This window comes from Falco rusticolus, chromosome 12, assembly GCF_015220075.1.
Source record: "Falco rusticolus isolate bFalRus1 chromosome 12, bFalRus1.pri, whole genome shotgun sequence".
In the NCBI taxonomy this organism is placed as follows: Eukaryota; Metazoa; Chordata; class Aves; order Falconiformes; family Falconidae; genus Falco; species Falco rusticolus.
Genome location: NC_051198.1, coordinates 26409637 through 26427815, shown reverse-complemented (window position 1 = coordinate 26427815; position 18179 = coordinate 26409637). Strand labels below are relative to the sequence as shown.

At 44.6% G+C, this 18179-nt stretch overlaps 1 protein-coding gene across 1 annotated transcript; it reads left to right on the top strand.

Annotated features, from left to right (window-relative positions):
* Positions 1-1470: 1470 nt before the first annotated feature.
* On the top strand, positions 1471-16691 carry HHIPL2 (HHIP like 2). Its single transcript, XM_037405897.1, is given in 11 exon segments — positions 1471-2890; positions 6625-7277; positions 8049-8192; positions 8547-8803; positions 8806-8862; positions 10301-10427; positions 10801-10829; positions 10832-10942; positions 12181-12262; positions 15171-15253; positions 16010-16691. Coding segments are annotated over 11 exon segments (2301 nt in total). The 5' UTR covers positions 1471-2506; the 3' UTR covers positions 16384-16691.
* The last annotated feature ends 1488 nt before the right edge of the window (positions 16692-18179 follow it).

Sequence of the window (18179 nt, the reverse complement as noted above, 5' to 3'; positions counted from 1 at the left end):
TCAGAGCAGCGTAAGCCTGTTGTCAGCACTAAACAAGCGCATACCTTACCTTGGAGTAGTTCCTGCAGAAGCAGAGGATTGAATTCAGTACAGTGTTCTGTACTGAATTTGCAGTTCTTCAGGGTTTTCTGTAATTTGAGTTCTTATCTGCAATAGTAAATGGAAAGTTCTGCTCGGTCTTGTGTTGTTGCATTTAGAGAATGTCTGGAGGTGGTGTGCTGGCCAAAAAAACCAGACTGCCCACTGCAAGGAGTCCTTGGGTAGGGTGAGCAGTAAGCTCTCTGGGAGGTTGTGTTGTCTCCTTGCCTGAATGTGAGTGAAGCTATTCTAGCTTTTCTGCCCTTGTGAGAGGGCAGCAGGAGTGTTCTTGCCTCCTGGTCTGCAGTATCCAGTAACTAGGTAGTGCAGTTCTGCACATGAGTAAATATTCTGGGTTTTTGTCTGCATCTGTCCCTAGGAAAAGGAGAGAGGCATTAAAAGTTCCTTTAATGGTAGATAATGTTAGCTACCCCAAAGAGCTCCTAAATGCTAAAGGAATTAAAAGCATAGGGAGCTCATAGACTGTAGTTACAAATGAACAGTATGCAAACACCCTCACTTATCCTTGATGTTTGTTATTGTTTCAAAATAAGATAATTGCCAGGGGACACCAAAGTAATGCCTTAATTTCAGTGATTGTCTGCAATGTATGAGAGCAATAAATGAGATAAGCTGATACTTCAGCAGTTTTAAATACTTGGATTTAAAATGCTTTATCTCATAACAGTGCTGAATCTTGTAGTTGGTGTGTTTCCAGTTCATTGAGGTCTAAGCAGGAGCGTTGTTGGCAGGCTGCTGGATAGTCAAGGTGCCACGAGTCAAAGCCACAGCAAAACAGGTGAAGGCTAAAAATCCAGAGGCTTTTCAAAACAACTGTTTCCCAATAAAGGCTGAGGAGATCCATAATCACAGAGTATTCTCAGCTGTCGTGTTATGCTGGCAGTTGTATTGAGAAACTAGGACTGGAAGCTTTGGCTTCTACATGAGCTATGTACAGATAGATCCTGGGAGTAAATGATGTGTGGGTGGAGGGGGAAAAGTTTTGGATGAGTGGAGGTGTCCCTATATATGAGGTTCTTCCAGCAGCTTCCTTTTTCCCACCTGCTGCCTGTGTCCCACAGAGGTAAAGCAGTAAGTAGGAAGCTACTAGAAACACCACAAAGGATATCTGTGTGTTGGCTGTAATAGATTCTCCTCAGATCTCTAGGAAGGAGAGAGATCTAATTGCGCTTTTTTTTGGTTTTAATTGCTTTGTTCCTCATTCATGTTTCAGAAGCAATAGAACAGTTCACAAAGCCTTGCTCCCTAATGAGCTCTGTTGTATGGAAATGTCTAGTGAGCGGGTGCATGCTAAAGCCTCTCCCTAACAGCATTGGGACTGGCTGATGGCTCCTGCAGCTGCAAGGTAAAGCACAACTTACTCCTCTTAGTTGCATTCGTTAGGCTCTTGGTGTGCTGCAGACCTTGAACTCGTGCTTTGTGATGCATGCAGCACAGCGCTGAGGAGCGCTCTGGGTGCGTGTGGGTTTGTCGCGGTACGAGTAGCGATGTGCACGTGAAAGGGTATGTTTCTTTTTGGTGTAGGGGTAAAGCAGCTTGGTCGTGATCAACGTGTGCTCTCGGTCCGCTCGTGGAAGAGCGGAGGTAGGGAAGTGTCGTTCTCGGAAACACAGACTGAGTACAATGTGTACGAAGACGGTGCACCTGCACACCCAACTGATGCTGTACTTCACTAACTGGAGGGTTTGCTCATGCGTTCTTCACCAGAGGGGAAAGTAGACAAAAATCTCTTTCATCTTCAAATCGGTTTAACATTGGCTGGGATCAAACCCACTAAAATCAATTAGCTGAAGTACAATGTTACCACAGAACATCACAGTTGGCTTCAGGTTGTGCTGGTGCCTTAAATGTGTGTTTTCTCCTTCACTCTTTCTGAATTTCTTCTTGTTTTAACCCTGAATGTATGCCTGGATCTGTGGGTATCAGCAAGAGCTCTGTAAAACTTTTTGTCCTGAAATTGTACCAATAGTTAGTTTGGTTGTATTTTATGACCCCTGTTTGGTGTTTATGAAATCACAGCCAAGTTTAGTATATTTTAGGAGCTGAGTAAAACGGTAGTTAGAAATTGAAAATTATTCAATTGTGTTTTGTAAATGGGGAGAGATTATCAGGTTCTTGATTTGGTATCATATTTCATATTTTTATGTTGTTCATATTTCGTGGTGAAGGATTTCTCAGCCAATTTAAACTAAGATGTAGGGATTAGATTTGTGAGTGCTTCTAGGGGCATGAGAAGTGTCCAGAGACGAGGGTTCAGCTATGTGACGTGTGAAATGCCAAAGAGACAGGCTGGAGCGTTTCCTCTCCTGCCAAGTAGATTTCAGAGAGGAAAAGAGAGAGAGAGAGAATGTAAGCAAACCTGAGTAAATGCTGAGCTCTGTGGCTGGCAATTAATAAAACAGGGAGGATGAATGAGCCATACTATGAAGGAGTCCAGAATTTCTATACATCTGACCTCAAGAAACCTACACCGACAGAAGTGAATTTTTGGCCGTGCACTGGAAGGAGCAGCAGCAGCTCTGGAATTTCCTTTTCTTGCCCACATGTCTTTCTTTGCCTCTCCTTGTTGTGCCTGATAGACAGTTTGCTGGGGCATCCTCAGTGTCTGGATTATGGGCCACCTTTCCAGCCCCCTTTTCACTTGGAATTCTGCTCTGCCTATGGAGATTTTGGCTGCTGTGACCAGGAGAGAGACAACACCGTTGCAGCAAAATACTGGGACATCATGGATTATATTGGTCCCTGGGAAAATAAGCTGTGTGGAACGTATATCAAAGATATCTTATGTCAGGTAAGGCAGAAAAATAGTACACTTGGGACTGAATTGGTAGTCAGCTGAGGTTCTGATAGTCTCTTATAGCAAGCTGTGTTGCTGTGGAAAGAGGTGTGGGAGCAGGGGGAAAGTGGACTGACAGGGTGATGGTACCTAATTCTTGGCATGTGCTTTGTGTAAGGTGCGTCACGTTGTGGTACCTGGCAATATGCAGTGACATTGCCTAGCAATAATTATTTATGAAAGCACTGTCCAATGTGGATGGTGATGGGAATCCTGCTGCTCTGCTCATTTTCTCATAATGAAGGGTAGAGTTACAGGTCAATATTTGTTTTCTGCTTGCAGCTACTAGATGCTGGATTACAATCTCTGGAGTATCAAATGATATGGGAATTATCAGGGAAAGTGTCTGGATCCCTGGGCTGCATGAAGGATGCATTTTGATTGTGTTCCTGCTGAGGATGCTCCAAATGGTGTGGTTGTTAAAGTAGAACAAAATGTAATAAGCAGTGGTTTCACACAGCTGCTGCAAGGTCCCGAGGCTTCAGTCACTGCATTTTCATCAGTGCTGCCTCCCCACCATCCACCTGGCTCACAGAAACAGGCATTGTGCAGTGAGAAAAGACCCAAGGCATGGTTTTTCCTGACTGAGCTCCTCTGCCTCCCTGTAATTAGAGGGCAGGACTGATGTGGCTTTTCAATAACTTAGTCATGCAAAGCTGGATCTACTGCTGGCCGAAACAAAAAGCTGCCAAAAGACACGTCAAGTCTTACTAAGAATGTATAAACCTCTTCTACTTACTATTTCCTTAGCCCTAGAATACCATCTGTGTACCAAAATGTTTCCACCCATTTTTGGATGCTGGCAAGGTTCTGGCATCTCCTTGGGGTGGGGGGAACAACACTCTTTCAGCATCAGGGCTGAAAAAAGTTAGCATCAGGGTTGTTTGTCTACAGTTGCTAAACCAGTAAAAGATATGTTACAGGTTCTAGCAGAACGACCAATATCAGTGTTAGGAAGATTTTTCTACATGTGGCAGGTAGAAAAACCACTATAAAATCACTATTTTTGATTTCTGTGCAACCTGCTCAAGGGGAACCTGCTTCATCAGGGGGTTGGACTAGATGATCTCCAGAGGTCCCTTCCGACCCCGACCGTTCTGGGATTTTGTGATTCTCAGATTGCTGGTCTGGGAGCTGGACTCTGTTCCCACTTATGGAGAGAAATTAAAAATGTTTTCAAAGGTGTTAATGAAGTAATCACTTCTGGACAGAACTGTGAGGAGCTTTAGACTGCAAGTGACTTGTGAACAACAGAGCAGTGAGACAGCTGCAGCTGCATGTTGGTGGGAACGAGGGAGCTTCCCGGGATTCAAAATGCAGCACAGGTTAGGCTCTGCCTACTCTCCCTCACCTTTCCTTGGTGACGCCTTATCAGGCTGTCACCTCTCCTTGTCTTCAAGTCACTTGAGATCAGCACCATGTTCTGTGAATACTATGATATAACCAGAAATTCAACATATTCAGGGGTGTGCGAGTGTATACTGGTGAAAGTGGAAGGGTGAGCAATGGTTAATGGACTCAGTAGCATCAGGGGAGGAACATGCCAGCCAAGTCTTGTTGAATGCCTGCACCTTCAAGAAGGTGAGAACACAAAGACACTTACCTGAAGCTTTGGCTTTTGGTGATGGCACTCAGAGCCTTATGGTGCCCTTCCTCGTTCTGGGAAGTCCTTAAACATGGCAAAAGTTGCGTGGTTCTGTCATCCGGGGGGTGGTCAGGCTGCAGGGACAGGCCCAGGCTTGGGTGAACTGGCCCTCCTCTGCAGGCTGGGGACTCCTGATGTGGGGAGAGAAGTGCTTCCTTACAGATGGGATGCGTAAGCAACAGAAACTAGCTCTTTCTGTGCAGCTTAATAACCAGATGGCAGCAGTGAAAAGTGAGAAACTTAACTGTGCCATCCAAGAGTTGAAAGGGCTTTACAAGTCTTGCCTGTATGTTCTTAGTATGGCCAAAAGACCTCGGATTCTTCTGTGAGCCAAGGGGAGAGTTTGCTATGCTGAGTTTGGAGTGAAGGTCTGTAGCCTTCACGTTAAATGTCCTGCAAAGGCTGCTACTTGCACACATACAAAAAAGTCAGTGCTTGTGTAACTGTCCCAGGTTTTTTTAAGGAACTTTAAGGAAGCAAACTTGTTTAATGAGGCGGAAAAAATACTAATGTAGTAGTTCTTCATTCTTTGACCGTCTATATAATTACCTTCCTACGTATGTGCCTAATAAAAACTCTGGATAGACTGTTTCAGACTTTTGGCATGAAAACCAGTACAATAATCTTTCTGCAGAATTTAGCTGCTTCTGTTTTGACTTCTGCATCTTTGTGGTGATTAAAATAGAGGTGGGATTTAAATGGAAATATTTGGTAGAAGTTCTGACCCAGAATCCTTGCAAGAGAAGGAGTTTAAATTCAAGTAGAAATTCAAATACAGTGCCTGATTTTCAGTATTTAACCTATATTTTGCACAGCTAAAAACCTAATGATATTTGAAGGGATATAGTTTTAGATACATAACACTTGAAAATGTTGCCTGCAGTATATTTTTTTCCTGACGATCACATATAGGGTCAGTGGTAGCTACACAAATTGCATAAGATTATATTTACTTATTTGAGTTGGTTTTAAATCTCAACTATAGTCTCTCAGTGATACTATGCATGCAAGAACATCATCAAAGTTGCACAGCATCAGACCAAAGGTTAATTTACCCTATATATTTAACCAATGCACATCTTTAGCACCTACAAATTCTTCTAGCAGAGTTTCACCTCCTTTTTTAACCTGGCTCATATTAGCTTTATGTGATGGCCCCTCATTTTTCTTCTGGGGGAAAGTGAGCCACATCCAGCTTCTGGTCACTTGTGATATTTACAGACCTCTCTCTGGCTGTTACCCTACTCTGATCACCTCTCTGCAAGACTGCTCAGTCCTACCTTACCTAGCTGTTCTGTATCTTTGACTGTCCTTGTGACTATTCGCTGTCCTTTTACTGTTCTTGTGGATTTGCTCCCCTAAGTTGCTTTTGGGAAGGGGGATCAGAGCTGCACACAGTGTTGAAGGTGCAGGTGAACCTGTACCCATTTTTTTTTTTTTTTCTTTCTTTCCTAACACTTGATTAGACCTAGGTATGGGCTTAAGTGGCTTAATAAAGTAAAATCTTAAATATACCTGGAAAAGGCAGTGATGCCAGCTGATGTGAAAGATGTGTCCAGATTTGGGACTGCTGGTCTGGAGTACAAAGGTTAACGTTCTCCATGGTGCAAAGGGTTGCTGCAGTAGTGGAGTTAAATTATTCTGTGTCTGTTAAGCACAGGTTACAAAGTACCTAGTTTAAAATCTAGCAGGGGAGACTAAATTTCTAAAAGCAAAAGTAAGACTAGATTGCAAGGAGAAATTCCCTGTCACTTCCTTAAAACCTTGTAGTAGTGGAGAATTCACAGCCTCCATAGATATACCTCCGTTGGGAGTAATGTAGGTGCAGCCAGTTGTGCTTTGGTAAAGGAGACTACTGCTGACCTCAAAATCCTCTTTGACCATATTCTGAGTGACTTTTTACTACTCCACTTCAAAGATGGCTCACCATGTACTCTGCCTTACTAATTTTTCATGTTATTAATCAGTTTGCTTTCATGAAGGTGTCTTGGTTTCTCCTGGATGTGCGTACACAGCCATGTACTTAGTTTCTTTTACTTTCTAGGAATGTTCTCCATATGCTGCACATCTCTATGATGCAGAAAACCCTCGGACACCTCTAAGAAGCCTCCCAGGACTTTGTTTTGACTACTGCTCTGAGTTTCATTTTAACTGCCACTCTGCCATCAGCCTGCTGACAAGTGATAAGCGCATCCAAGATTGCTGCGAGACAAACAAGACACGCTTTTGCAACCTCATTCATCTACATGATGAGGACTACTGCTTCCCCAATGTTCTGAAGAACACAGCCCTCAACCACAACCTGGGCTCGGTGGTGGAGGACCGCAAAGGCTGCCTCCAGCTCTGTCTGACTGAGGTTGCCAACGGCCTGTGGAACCCGGTGCTCATGGTGCATGCGAATGACCATACCCACCGCGTGTTCATAGCTGAGCAAGTGGGAGTGATCTGGGTCTACCTCCCTGATGGCAGCTGGCTGGAGGAGCCCTTTCTGGATATTAAGAATATAGTGCTGGCTACGTCGTGGAGAGAAGATGAGAGAGGCTTTCTGGGGATGGCTTTCCACCCCAAGCACAAGTACAATGGGAAATTTTATATCTATTACTCGTACATGGATGAGAACCAAGTGAAAAAGATCAGGATCAGTGAATTGAAGGTTTTGGCATCTGATGCCAACAGAGCTGATCCATGCTCAGAAAGGTACAGTTCATGTTGAATGCCATGACGAGAAATGATTTCTGTGCCCTTGTCCTTCCCCCTTGCGGAACCTGCACGTTCCCGGTCACTCTGGTTAGGTGTGTGACTTGGCTGCCATGAAGCTGTCAGAAATGGCTTGGCTCAGGGTCACATAGCAAACTAGAAAAAACCCTGAAAAATGACCCAGGATCTAGGCTTCCAGGTCATCATCTCTCCCCATCTTGCACTCTAAAGAGCGGTAATAGCCTTAAGCCTATTGTGGAATTAACATCTGTGCTAGAAGTGTTTTGTCTCGTAGAGAGCAAGCATGCTTCACTACAGTACTATATGTTAATTTTATCTTACATGTGTGTACCTGCCCCATCCCTCAGCTGAGATAAAGTTCATTCTCATTTATGGAGAAGAATTTGTTAATACCAGACTTACATTTCTCTAGCTTTTTTCAATCACCATAAGATTGTTCTGAAGTGCTCCGATTCACCAACTGCTTTTCATATAAGAAAAGCAGAACCCACCTGCCACAATCAAAGCCTAAAGGGCAGCAAGGGTTCCCTCCCTGCAGATGAATGGTAGGCGACAGCCTTATGCTGCACTTGCAGGCAACACGATGCGACTCAGAACTGTATTTGACAAAACCCACAGGTCTATACAGCTGGGAAATCTTGCTTTCTTCTGTAGGAGTGATGCAATGTTTCTGCAGCCTAACGGATGTTCAGTCCTTCCCAGTAGCCACATACATTATTGCTTTCTCTGTTTGTTTGTTTTTGTTTTAAGGAATCTTCTGGAGCTTGAGGAACCAGCTGCAAATCATAATGGCGGGCAGCTGCTCTTCAGTGTGGATGGCTACATGTACCTATTCACTGGGGGTGGAGGGAAGGCTGGAGACCCTTTTGGAAAACTTGGGAATGCTCAAAACAAGTAAGTAGGACGGCAGGTGAAAGCTTTCAGCTTGTTCACAGAGACATAAGGTTTGGAAGTAAGACAATGAGGAAGAATAAAGTAAGAGTGCTTCCCGAAAGTGCTTGTGTATTTGCAAGTCTGTTCAATGCAGTATTCCAAAAATCAAAATTTCATGCTTTGGGAGCTGAGGAAACCCAAGTTGTTTAGAGAGGGGAGAGTCTTCTGTGACTTGAGCAGGTTGTAAGACATATCAGCCACTGGTTTATCTCTTTTGGACAGGTAACTTTTCCTTTGTAAAGGGGGAAGAAGAGAATTCTTTGTGTTTTCAGTTGTTTCTCATGCTGGGGTTTCTTTTTCTATTGTTCTCTTTAGGAGTACTTTGTTGGGGAAAGTCTTAAGGATTGATGTGGATGGAAAAAGCCCTGATGGAAAGCCTTATCGCATCCCTCCTGATAATCCGTTTGTGTCTGATCCCAAGGCCCACCCTGAGGTTTATGCTTATGGGGTCAGGAATATGTGGCGCTGTGCAGTTGACAGAGGGGACCCTGTCACGGAAAAGGGAAGAGGGAGGATCTTCTGTGGGGACGTCGGGCAGAACAGGTTTGAAGAAATGGACATCATTGTTAAAGGAGAGCAAAGGAAGGATTTGAATGCTATGACACAAAGCTTTGCCACAATTCCTCTTTGGGTAAGGAAGTTTCTTGCAGAAGATTCTTTATAATATGTGTATGTTTAGTGGACTATAGCACCATTTTTCCAGTGAAGCTAAATAATCCAGTGTTAAATGGAGATTGTTTACTTAAGAATTGAAATCCCTTCTCCCCAGCCCTGCAGCATTGGTATGAAATGCTGCCCTGCTTATTCAGGGAATTCCCTGCCATACGCTGCACCGGACAAGCTGTTTAGGGCCAAAGCCTGTGCCTTTTGCAGACAGACAGAGCTTTCCCAGTGAAGTCAGGAAGGCAATGGGTTGTGGTTTAAGTAGAAAAGCAATACCATGTTTTCTTCAGAAGCTCTGAGCTCTGGCTGAGGAGAGTGGACCAAGCTGATGCTGAGATCCTGAAACAAATCCTGTGGTGCAGGCGGTGTGCCCTAGCAAGTAGGGTGCTGCAGCAGAACACCCAAAAACCGTGCTCTGGGTCTGACTGTGGGTGTGATGGACAAACTCACTTGCTGCCTTGAAGAAAGAGTAGATATCGGTAGTCATCTTAAAGCTCTCTGGAAAGCATGGCAGAAGAACTTGGTATTATTATAATGTTTCTTAAGCTGTTGGAAGAACACACTTGGTCTCAAGCTCTTGTAGGTGTTTCTGAAACATTTGTGTGAGCGGGCAAGTGTACAATATGTGTTATCAACATTTCTCCTCTGCTATGCTGGTACCAACATGGCACTCAAGTTTTTTTGTTTGGTTGGTTTTTTTGCTAGCCCAGTCTCAACTGACAAAACTGAATTAGATTTTGCCGTTAATCTTTATTTTTTTAAATGAATACTTTTATGATTTTTATCCACATCATTAAGGACAAGCTACTTGATCCAGGGGAAGAAAAATGAGGACAAGACTAAAATTTTGTGGGATCTCATATTCAACCTGAGAAAGGGCTGAATTCAATTTTAACATTGACAGAGGCAAAGCCTTTATTTCATGTCTCGTGACATAAAAAGGAGGTAGCACACTTATCCATGTTCTGTGCTGAGGCTGTCAGCAAACCTATGAAGCTATTGAGTTAACTTGCAATTGTTTGATCTTATTACCTTCTTAAAAAAAATACTGGAATTTGTAAAGACAGTCCCTGCTAAAATGACTGGTGCAATCACACACCTGTAAGATAATACTTCCTGCAGGCTGTTACCTTTCTGCATTGCTTGCTTGATGCAGGCAGTCTTGGTCCTGTGTGTTATTGAAGCTCATCATTACTAAGTCTTGATAAGCAACTACACAGAGAGCTCCTTAGAGCCCCTGGGTCTGCTCAGTCCTGGAGCAAATGACTGAAATTTAACTACACTGTTTGTTCAACGGTTACTGGTCCTTCTAGTAACCTTTGTGCACATCGGTGTCACTGAGCGATTGCTTTTTGATGCTCTCTGGATGTAACTTTTCTTACTTTTTATTCCTCTGTGTTTAACAGATGACATCCTTCCGATATTTGCATATGGCCGCAACGTGGGAAAGTCAGTTACTGGAGGTTATGTATACAGAGGATGTGAATCGCCCAATTTGAATGGCCTTTATATTTTTGGTGATTTCATGAACGGGTGAGACTAATTATTTTCTCTACAACTCCCATTTTGTACCCACATTTGCCTTACCAGGGCAAATAAGCATTTTGGAACAACCCAAAACCTTTTGAGCTGCAGTAAATGAGAATCTCAGGCGTCTGCCTATTAGATGAAGCTCTCTGTTTGACTATTATAGCAACATTTTGGTTGGAATCTAACTTTCCTCCAATTTAGAAACCTTAGGATAGGTTTGCTTCTGTTCAGGTCTGTTTTTCCAAAAGACAACCATTAAAGCCCGTCAACAGTCAGGGTCTCCACTGACTTTTTTTTTTTTTAGTGATGCATGATTTTGACAGGAACTAATCTTGATAATGGAAACATAAAACATAAGGTTTTATTTTTCATGTAGTCAACTTATGGCTTTGCGGGAAGATGAGAAGACAAGTGGAAGAAGCAAGATATCTGCATTGGCAGCACAAGAGCTTGTGCTTTCCCTGGAATGATCAGTTCTTACAGCAAATTCATCATCTCATTTGCTGAGGATGAAGCAGGTAGGTATCGTGCTAGCCATATTGGAAACTGTACTGTCAGTTCTGTATTGCAGGGCAAATGTGTAAAGTTACGTTGCTCCTCACATGTTACTAGAGAGCAGGCACTGCAAAACAGGCTTGTGGCTATCTCAGCACAGCAGGTGGGGTTAGTATGTGGTTCTGAGAGGTCTCCTGCCCTGGGAGGCTATCGGAGATCGGCTTGATGGAGAGCTCAGGAGACAGATCCTCATGTGAACTTTCAGTCTGAATACTCCAAGTTCTGTAAGAAGTTTGAACTCCTGTTTGTTTCAGCCTTTCTCTGTCATTTTGTTTCTGACAGAGCACTGTGTAATGTAAAACGTGGCTGCAAGTTTTTTGAGAACATAATGTGCTTTACTGAACTCTGATGCTTCACAATTCAGCAGAAAAGAGATTTGCTTGTAATTAAAAGATCCTAGAACATCTGGCTAGTCTGTTCTGTCAAAGATGCAAGGAGATGCAGGCTTTGTGAAATAGGTACAATTTTTAACTGTTCTAACAACATATGGAGTGAATGGATGTTACATGTCTCTTTTATTGGTTGTTCTAGAAACCAATATGGTGTCATCATGTAATTTAAAAGACATGTAATCATGTAATTTAAAAAACAACAGTTTTGCCTCTTTTGCAAGCTAATATGATTTGCCTGGATATTGTGCCAGTAGGTGTTGAAGGGAATGCACGAGGAGTAGTTGCTCTTCTCAGCAACTGTACAGGGATAAGAGGGTTCTGTCTTCCATGGATTAGCTAATTTAGTTCTTACTGGTTTTGGTTGGGGTTTTTTGGTATGACTCTGAAGCTGGCTAAATATTTGCTGTGTGTTCTTCCCCTCTGTTTGTAGCTTCTGGCTGCTGCTTTGGTACAAACAGGTTTAAAAATTACATATTTATACGGAGGAAAGTAACTTTGGGAGAGCTGCTGACATGAGGTAATGAAGGTCCTGCTCAGGCACTGTGCTTGATTGAGAGGTGCTGGTTCTGTGTGGAACCCTGCTGCAACCAAGAGATCATTTGGGGTTCTGGGAGCCTCCCTGCACAGGCCAGGGTGAGACCAAAGCCCGCTTCTTGGAAGTCAGACACAGCTAAGGGAGTGACTGAAGGGGGTTTCTTTTCTAATCACATGAATTAGTGAAGAGCCAGGAAAGGGAGGGAAATGGAGAACTGGGATTCAGCTTGGACACTTGAACCTGAGACCATTTTTCTTTTTTCACTTCCATTTAGGTGAGCTGTATTTTATGTCTACTTCTTATCCCAGTGCCTATGCACCACATGGATCGCTCTACAAGTTTATTGATCCTGCAAGGTTAGTAATTAAAGATGTTTTGTCCATGCCAAGTTCTTCTATCATTGCCATACACCCTCCAGCTATCACAGTAGAAAGAATACCAAGTACTACTGATATATGACCTCGCTGAGCTCCACATCCAGTCTTCGTTTTTTGTTCACCCACCATATATTTGGTGCAACTTTGATCAGTTTTAGCAAAGTTATTCCTCAGTCATCATGTCTACACACCCAGAAATAAACAAGAGTTCAGATACCTGAAAGGTCTGGAGCAGTAAGGATTAAAATAATGTCTCCTTAGCTGCATATCTGAAGTATAATGCAGTGGTCTTTTAAAAATGACAGTCCGCATCCTTGAGGGTCATGACATCAAATATCTGCGATGCACTTTCATATAAATAAATAAAATGAAGTCCACAGTTTAGTTTTCTTTACAAAGAAGAGTGAGACCTGGTGGTTCATGCGGTGTTCAAATACTAATTGGAGCCTGAACCCAAGTTTTTCCAAGCAAAATTTTTTTCCCCATTGAGCAATTACCCCTGCTAAAGTCTGTTTTTACAATAATAAGCATGCTTATGTAATTTCTTCCCCTCCCAAGCTTTTGGATCTTGCTAAGAAGCGTTAAATGACTTTCAAATCACCCTGTAAAGTAGATACAGTACTAATGTGTCCGTGCTGTTGCTGAGATCTCAGATGCTTAACAAAATGAAGAAAATGAATTATGGTTTTTTAGGAAGTGAAATTCAAAGCTAGATAGTTAAACTGTACCAAGGTGATGGGAATAGGAACTTGAGTCCTTTACTTGCTGTAACTACTTGAGGGGACTCCTGCCTTTAACAGCTTATTGTCTGTCAGGAAGCTTTTGAACTGCATTAACTGTGACTGACCAAAATGTAACATTTTCATCTTTTAAAAAAATAGTAATTTGTGAGCTAGCATAAATATTGAGAGCTTGAGCATGCTTTATTTCACAAAAAATAGCCCTGCAGTCCCTATGCCACTCCTTAAAGTGCCATGAAGACTATCAGGATGACAAATCCTCTCCTTTTTCCCACTGTAAAGGGAGAAATACAGCTTACTGTTTCGCAAGCAGCCTGCGGGAGCCTTTCCAGGAGGCTGCTTGCCTGAGGACTGGTGTGCATTAATGCACCATGGTATGATGCCTCCGTGGGGTACAGCAAGCCCCTGCCAGGAGTGCAATGGTTTCACTGCTCAGAAGGGCTTTCTGGAAAGAAGCCAGCTGTTCTCTGTGCTTTTGGAGCTTCATATCCATCACTTGTAGAACAGGACCAGGCACTAATTCCCTTGACTCCTTGGAATTTATTCTTGCATTTTCTGGTTCCCTTAGCCCAGATGCTGCTCTGCTCAGCTTTGCCCTTGTCTGTTTGCTTGAGTGCTTTCTTTGCAAGCTTGTCCAAGGTGTGCAAAGCACTGACTGCTCCTCTGGAGGCTGTTTGCTTGGTCCTGGAGCAGAAAGTCCTGACACCTCCAGATCCTGGGTTGTACTCTGGCCTCCTGACTGGGTGGAGGTTTTTCCTTTCTCCTTTGCATTTTAATGCTGTTTATGGGATTCTTCTGTTTCTGTCTCGTTGTGAGCGGTGGCTCCTCTGATGGTTACAGTCTCAGTCTGTCCAGCCCAGATGCTCCCTGCTCCTTGCCTGCAATTCAGCAAGCACGCTGGCAAGGGCACCAAGCCACACAAATTCCTGCTTCAGAATGTTGGCAAGGCCCTGTCATCGACCTGATGGCAACTAAAAGTTCCCTAGGAACCTCCCAGGAAACCTGATGGCAGCAGTACCCCGTGTCCCCGCGTCAGCTTGCCACTCCATCAGTGCTCTTGGAGACAGCAGAGGGGCTTGGATGCCTCTGCCTGGACCAGCACCAAATCTCTTCAGTCAGGAGCAGAAGGAAGAGGTGTTAGAAGGTGCTTTAAAAGTAAGGAGAGAGAAGAGAAAAAAACCCCACACCACGCCTCACAAACCCCCCCAAAAGCAATGCCAGCAACCCTAGCAATCCTTGCTTGTCTGGAGGAAGCACTGGGCTGTTACCCCTGTCTGAAGGAGAATGCTAATCACAACAAAATGGGATGCCTTAGGTCATGTTTTGCTTTGTGTTGTGCCGTCAAGCATGCCAAATTGGAAGAGCCTGTTGTTATTTCTCCTACAGTAGTTCCCTTAGTGGGTAACAGAAAACACAGGTCTGTTGCTCTTTGTGCCCCCCCCCCCCCGCCCCCTTCCTGTCATTTAACATGTGACAGCTTTACCTCAGGGAAAATGTGCTTTTTTTGGAGGTGCTTTTGTTCTGTGGGAAGCTGTCAGGGAACAGCAGGAGAGAGACATGTTGTATACACTTTCTTTGCAGTTGTTGCTTCCTCCCTCTTTGCCTGTTCCTTTCCTTTCTCACCCCTCTTGCTGCACCACTATCTTGTGTCCAAAGCAGCACCTTTTGAAGGCCACGCAAACTTCCATGAGGATGTCCATGCATCCACCAGGCTTCTAGAAAACAGCGTTGTGCTGTGCCTCCAGCAGCAGGACACATAGCTGAACACACCTAATCAGCACTCTTGAATTCAGTGATGGGCTACAAGTTCATGCAGGCAGGTCAGCATCCCACACACAAACAAACCAGCTATCGGTGTTGGATAAAGACCATCCACGCTGCATGATGACAGAAAGTTGACCAGAGGGATGGTAGGAGAGAAGCTGCAACCTTCCAGCTGCTATTGTTACTCAGACAGGGATTTTATGGCTAGCAGCCCTGAGTTAGGCTCTTAAATTCTGCCTGTGTTACACTCTAGGTGCCTAAAATGCTTTCATGCCTCTTCCAGCAGAGGCAAATGACAACGGGGGATTAATGTGTGCGTCAGGAATAAGTAAACTTCCGTAACAATCTCTCAGATACCTGCATATGGCTTTCTGTTTTTCAAGGAGAGCTCCACCCGGGAAGTGTAAATACAAGCCTGTTCCTGTGAAAACAAAGAGTAAACGGATACCATTTGTTCCACGTGCAAGTAAGTTGTTATGATTTAATATTACTGACAAGCAAAACATACAACCATCTTGCAGGCATGTGACTGAAATCTTTAGCAGTCTTCAAAACCAAAGCACCGAGCAGGAGCAATCTTGAAGTCAGGTTATCAGATTTAACGTGTGCTTTTTTTTAAATCCCAGTCTCTGATATTTTTTTTGTAAGTGTTGCCAAGTAATAGTGTAGATGGGCATCACAAGGGAACTGGTGGCTTTGATGCAGGCATTGGATTTTGTCCGGGAAGTTCTGTGCACCTGTCTCTGGCTCTGTGACACACTCCTTGAGTCAAATAATCCACTCTCCATAAATCTAGGGGAGTCAGTCTTCCTTTCTCCTGGCCTTTTTCTGTCCTACATCCTATGCAGCTAGGCTTATTGTTGACTAGAAGCAGTGTTTAGCAAGTTGAGGTTATCTTGTCTGGGATTTCCAGGTGTTAGTGTGGCATGAAAAATTCATATTGTTAAGTCTGCCAGAGAAGTGTGCAAGGTTTCATCACATTCTGTCTGGATTTAATTTCCTTAAATATATATTCATCATTTCTAAAATTAAGCAGACTTTTATTTCCAAGAAACCCACGCCTTTTTTGATAGAAGAGGTTTATATATGTGTAGTTCTTCTTTCAGAATGTCAGCTCTTTTTCCTAACTGTAGCTCTAATAAGGGTTTATATCAGTCATATCTCTGAATTAGCCTTTTGCCTTAAAGCAGAGATGCTGAACCATGTTAATTACTTTCCTCAGAGACTGTCCTTGAGCTGCTTAATGAACCTTCAACAACCGAGCCTCCAAAAATATCTTCTACCTCCACTGCAGCCGTCCCACCAGTTTCTTCCAAGAAAGCTAAAAAGACCCCACCCACCAAAACAAAAGCATCAACAGTGAAATCGGCTCCGTCTGGTAAAAAGAGGCAAAAAATCAAAGCTGAGGCTAAATCTCGCAAGCCAAAGCGGGAAGAAAAGGTTGCACACGTTTCTAGAACTACACCAGCAACACCTTTGTCAAAAAGGAAGAGCTCATACCTAACCAGAACCAAGAAGCCTCTTCCAAAGAAGGCAGCACCAGCTAAGGAAGAACTGGGAAAGAAGGAGGAGAGCAGGTTAAGCAGCCACTTTTGAAGCTCAGTGATGTCCCAGAAAAAGTGACTTATAAGATGGTGAAACAAATGTTTTGAATAGTGGCCAAATCAAAGGGAATCAGCTGACTTGCTATGCCAGTGCTCCCAGGTGTGCCTCCTTTAATGTCAGTGCTAGCAGCCTCTATGCATGTTCTATTAAACCTCAACAGCACCAGCCTCCTAATATTAGCTTTCTTTGCAAATCCTGCCATGATGTCCTTTTTCTGACATAAGTAGTTATGAGGACATTCACTGGTAAGATTTGGTTGTGTATGGCTGTCTAATAAATCCAAGTGCCTCCAACTTTCAGGACTTGCGTCTTTTTTCCAAGAGTATGGAATAGACATGGCGATGACCTCACCTTTCCTTTTTTTTTTGTGTGTTCTTCAACTGAAATGCAGTGAAAAGTATATCTTAAGAGTAGTTGTCTTTTAGACAATGAAATTATATATATATATATTCTTTTAAGCAGTATTTTTTCAAGGTATGGATCACCTGCAGGTGTTCCGAAGGATTCAGTAAGGGCTGGAAATGTTCAGCAGATCTTTAAAATGAACAAAATCAAAGCAGCAGGAACCAAGAAACCCTCCAAAATCCTAGTTACAGCTGAGCAATTGGATGAAACCATCATCTAGCTTCCAACTGAAAGTAGATTGGATTCTGTCCTGGAGAGCAGCCCTTGACCAGCAGGTAAGGGCCGGTGCAGGGTTACTGGCTGCAGCTCGCCCTGGCTGAGCCTCTTCCCTGGGAGCAGATGAACTGGAGGGGTGTGGGGTCCTGCTGGCCTGGCAGTAGCGGTGCCCCTTCATACCTGGAGCACACTGTGAAATTAATTTGGGAGGAGCGGCTGACAGACCAGAAGGCTGCGCTGCCGTTTAGGCTGGAGAGTTGGGTGGAGGAGCCTGATGCAGTTCAACCAAGGCAAGTGTAGGGTCCTGCCCCTGGGGAGGGACAACCCCACGCACCAGCACAGCTGGGGCTGCCCTGCTGGGAGGCAGCTCTGCGGAGAAGGACCTGGGAGTGCTGGCGGGCAGCAGGTTGCCCATGAGCCAGCAGTGTGCCCTGGTGGCCCAGAAGGCCGGTGGGATCCTGGGGTGCATTGGGAGCAGCGTGGCCAGCAGGGCGAGGGGGGTGACCCTCCCCCCCTACTCTGCCTGGCGAGGCCACACCTGCAGTGCTGTGCCCAGTGCTGGGCTGCCCAGGTCAAGGGAGACGGGGAGCTACTGGAGAGGGTCCAGCGGGGGCTGTGAAGATGATGAGGGGGCTGGAGCATCTCCCTGCTGAGGAAAGGCTGAGAGCGCTGGGGCTGTTCGGCCTGGAGAAGGCCGAGGGGGATCTTATCACTGCATACAAATGTCTTCAGGGCGAGTGTCAAGGGGACGGGGCCAGGCTCTGTTCAGTGGTGCCCAGCGACAGGACAAGGGGCAACGGGCACAGACTGCAGCACAGGAGGTTCCTTCTGATCATAAGGAATAACTTTGTTACCTTGAGGATGACAGAACACTGGGACAGGCTGCCGAGAGGCTGTGGGGTCTCCTGCTCTGGAGACATTCAAACATCTACCTGGATGTGACTCTGTGGAACCTGCTTCAGCAGGGGTTGGACTAGATGATCTCCAGAGGTCCCTTCCAACCCCGACCATTCTGGGATTCTGTGCAAGGAGAACGGGGAGAGCGGGGACCACGGGGTTGCGTTCCCCCCGGTGGAAGCGCACCGGGGCAGCAGACATCTTCAGCGTTCCTTTGCAGAGCGGAGCCGGGGCCTGCCTGGGGCTGCAGCCCTGGGCCTAGGAGGCAG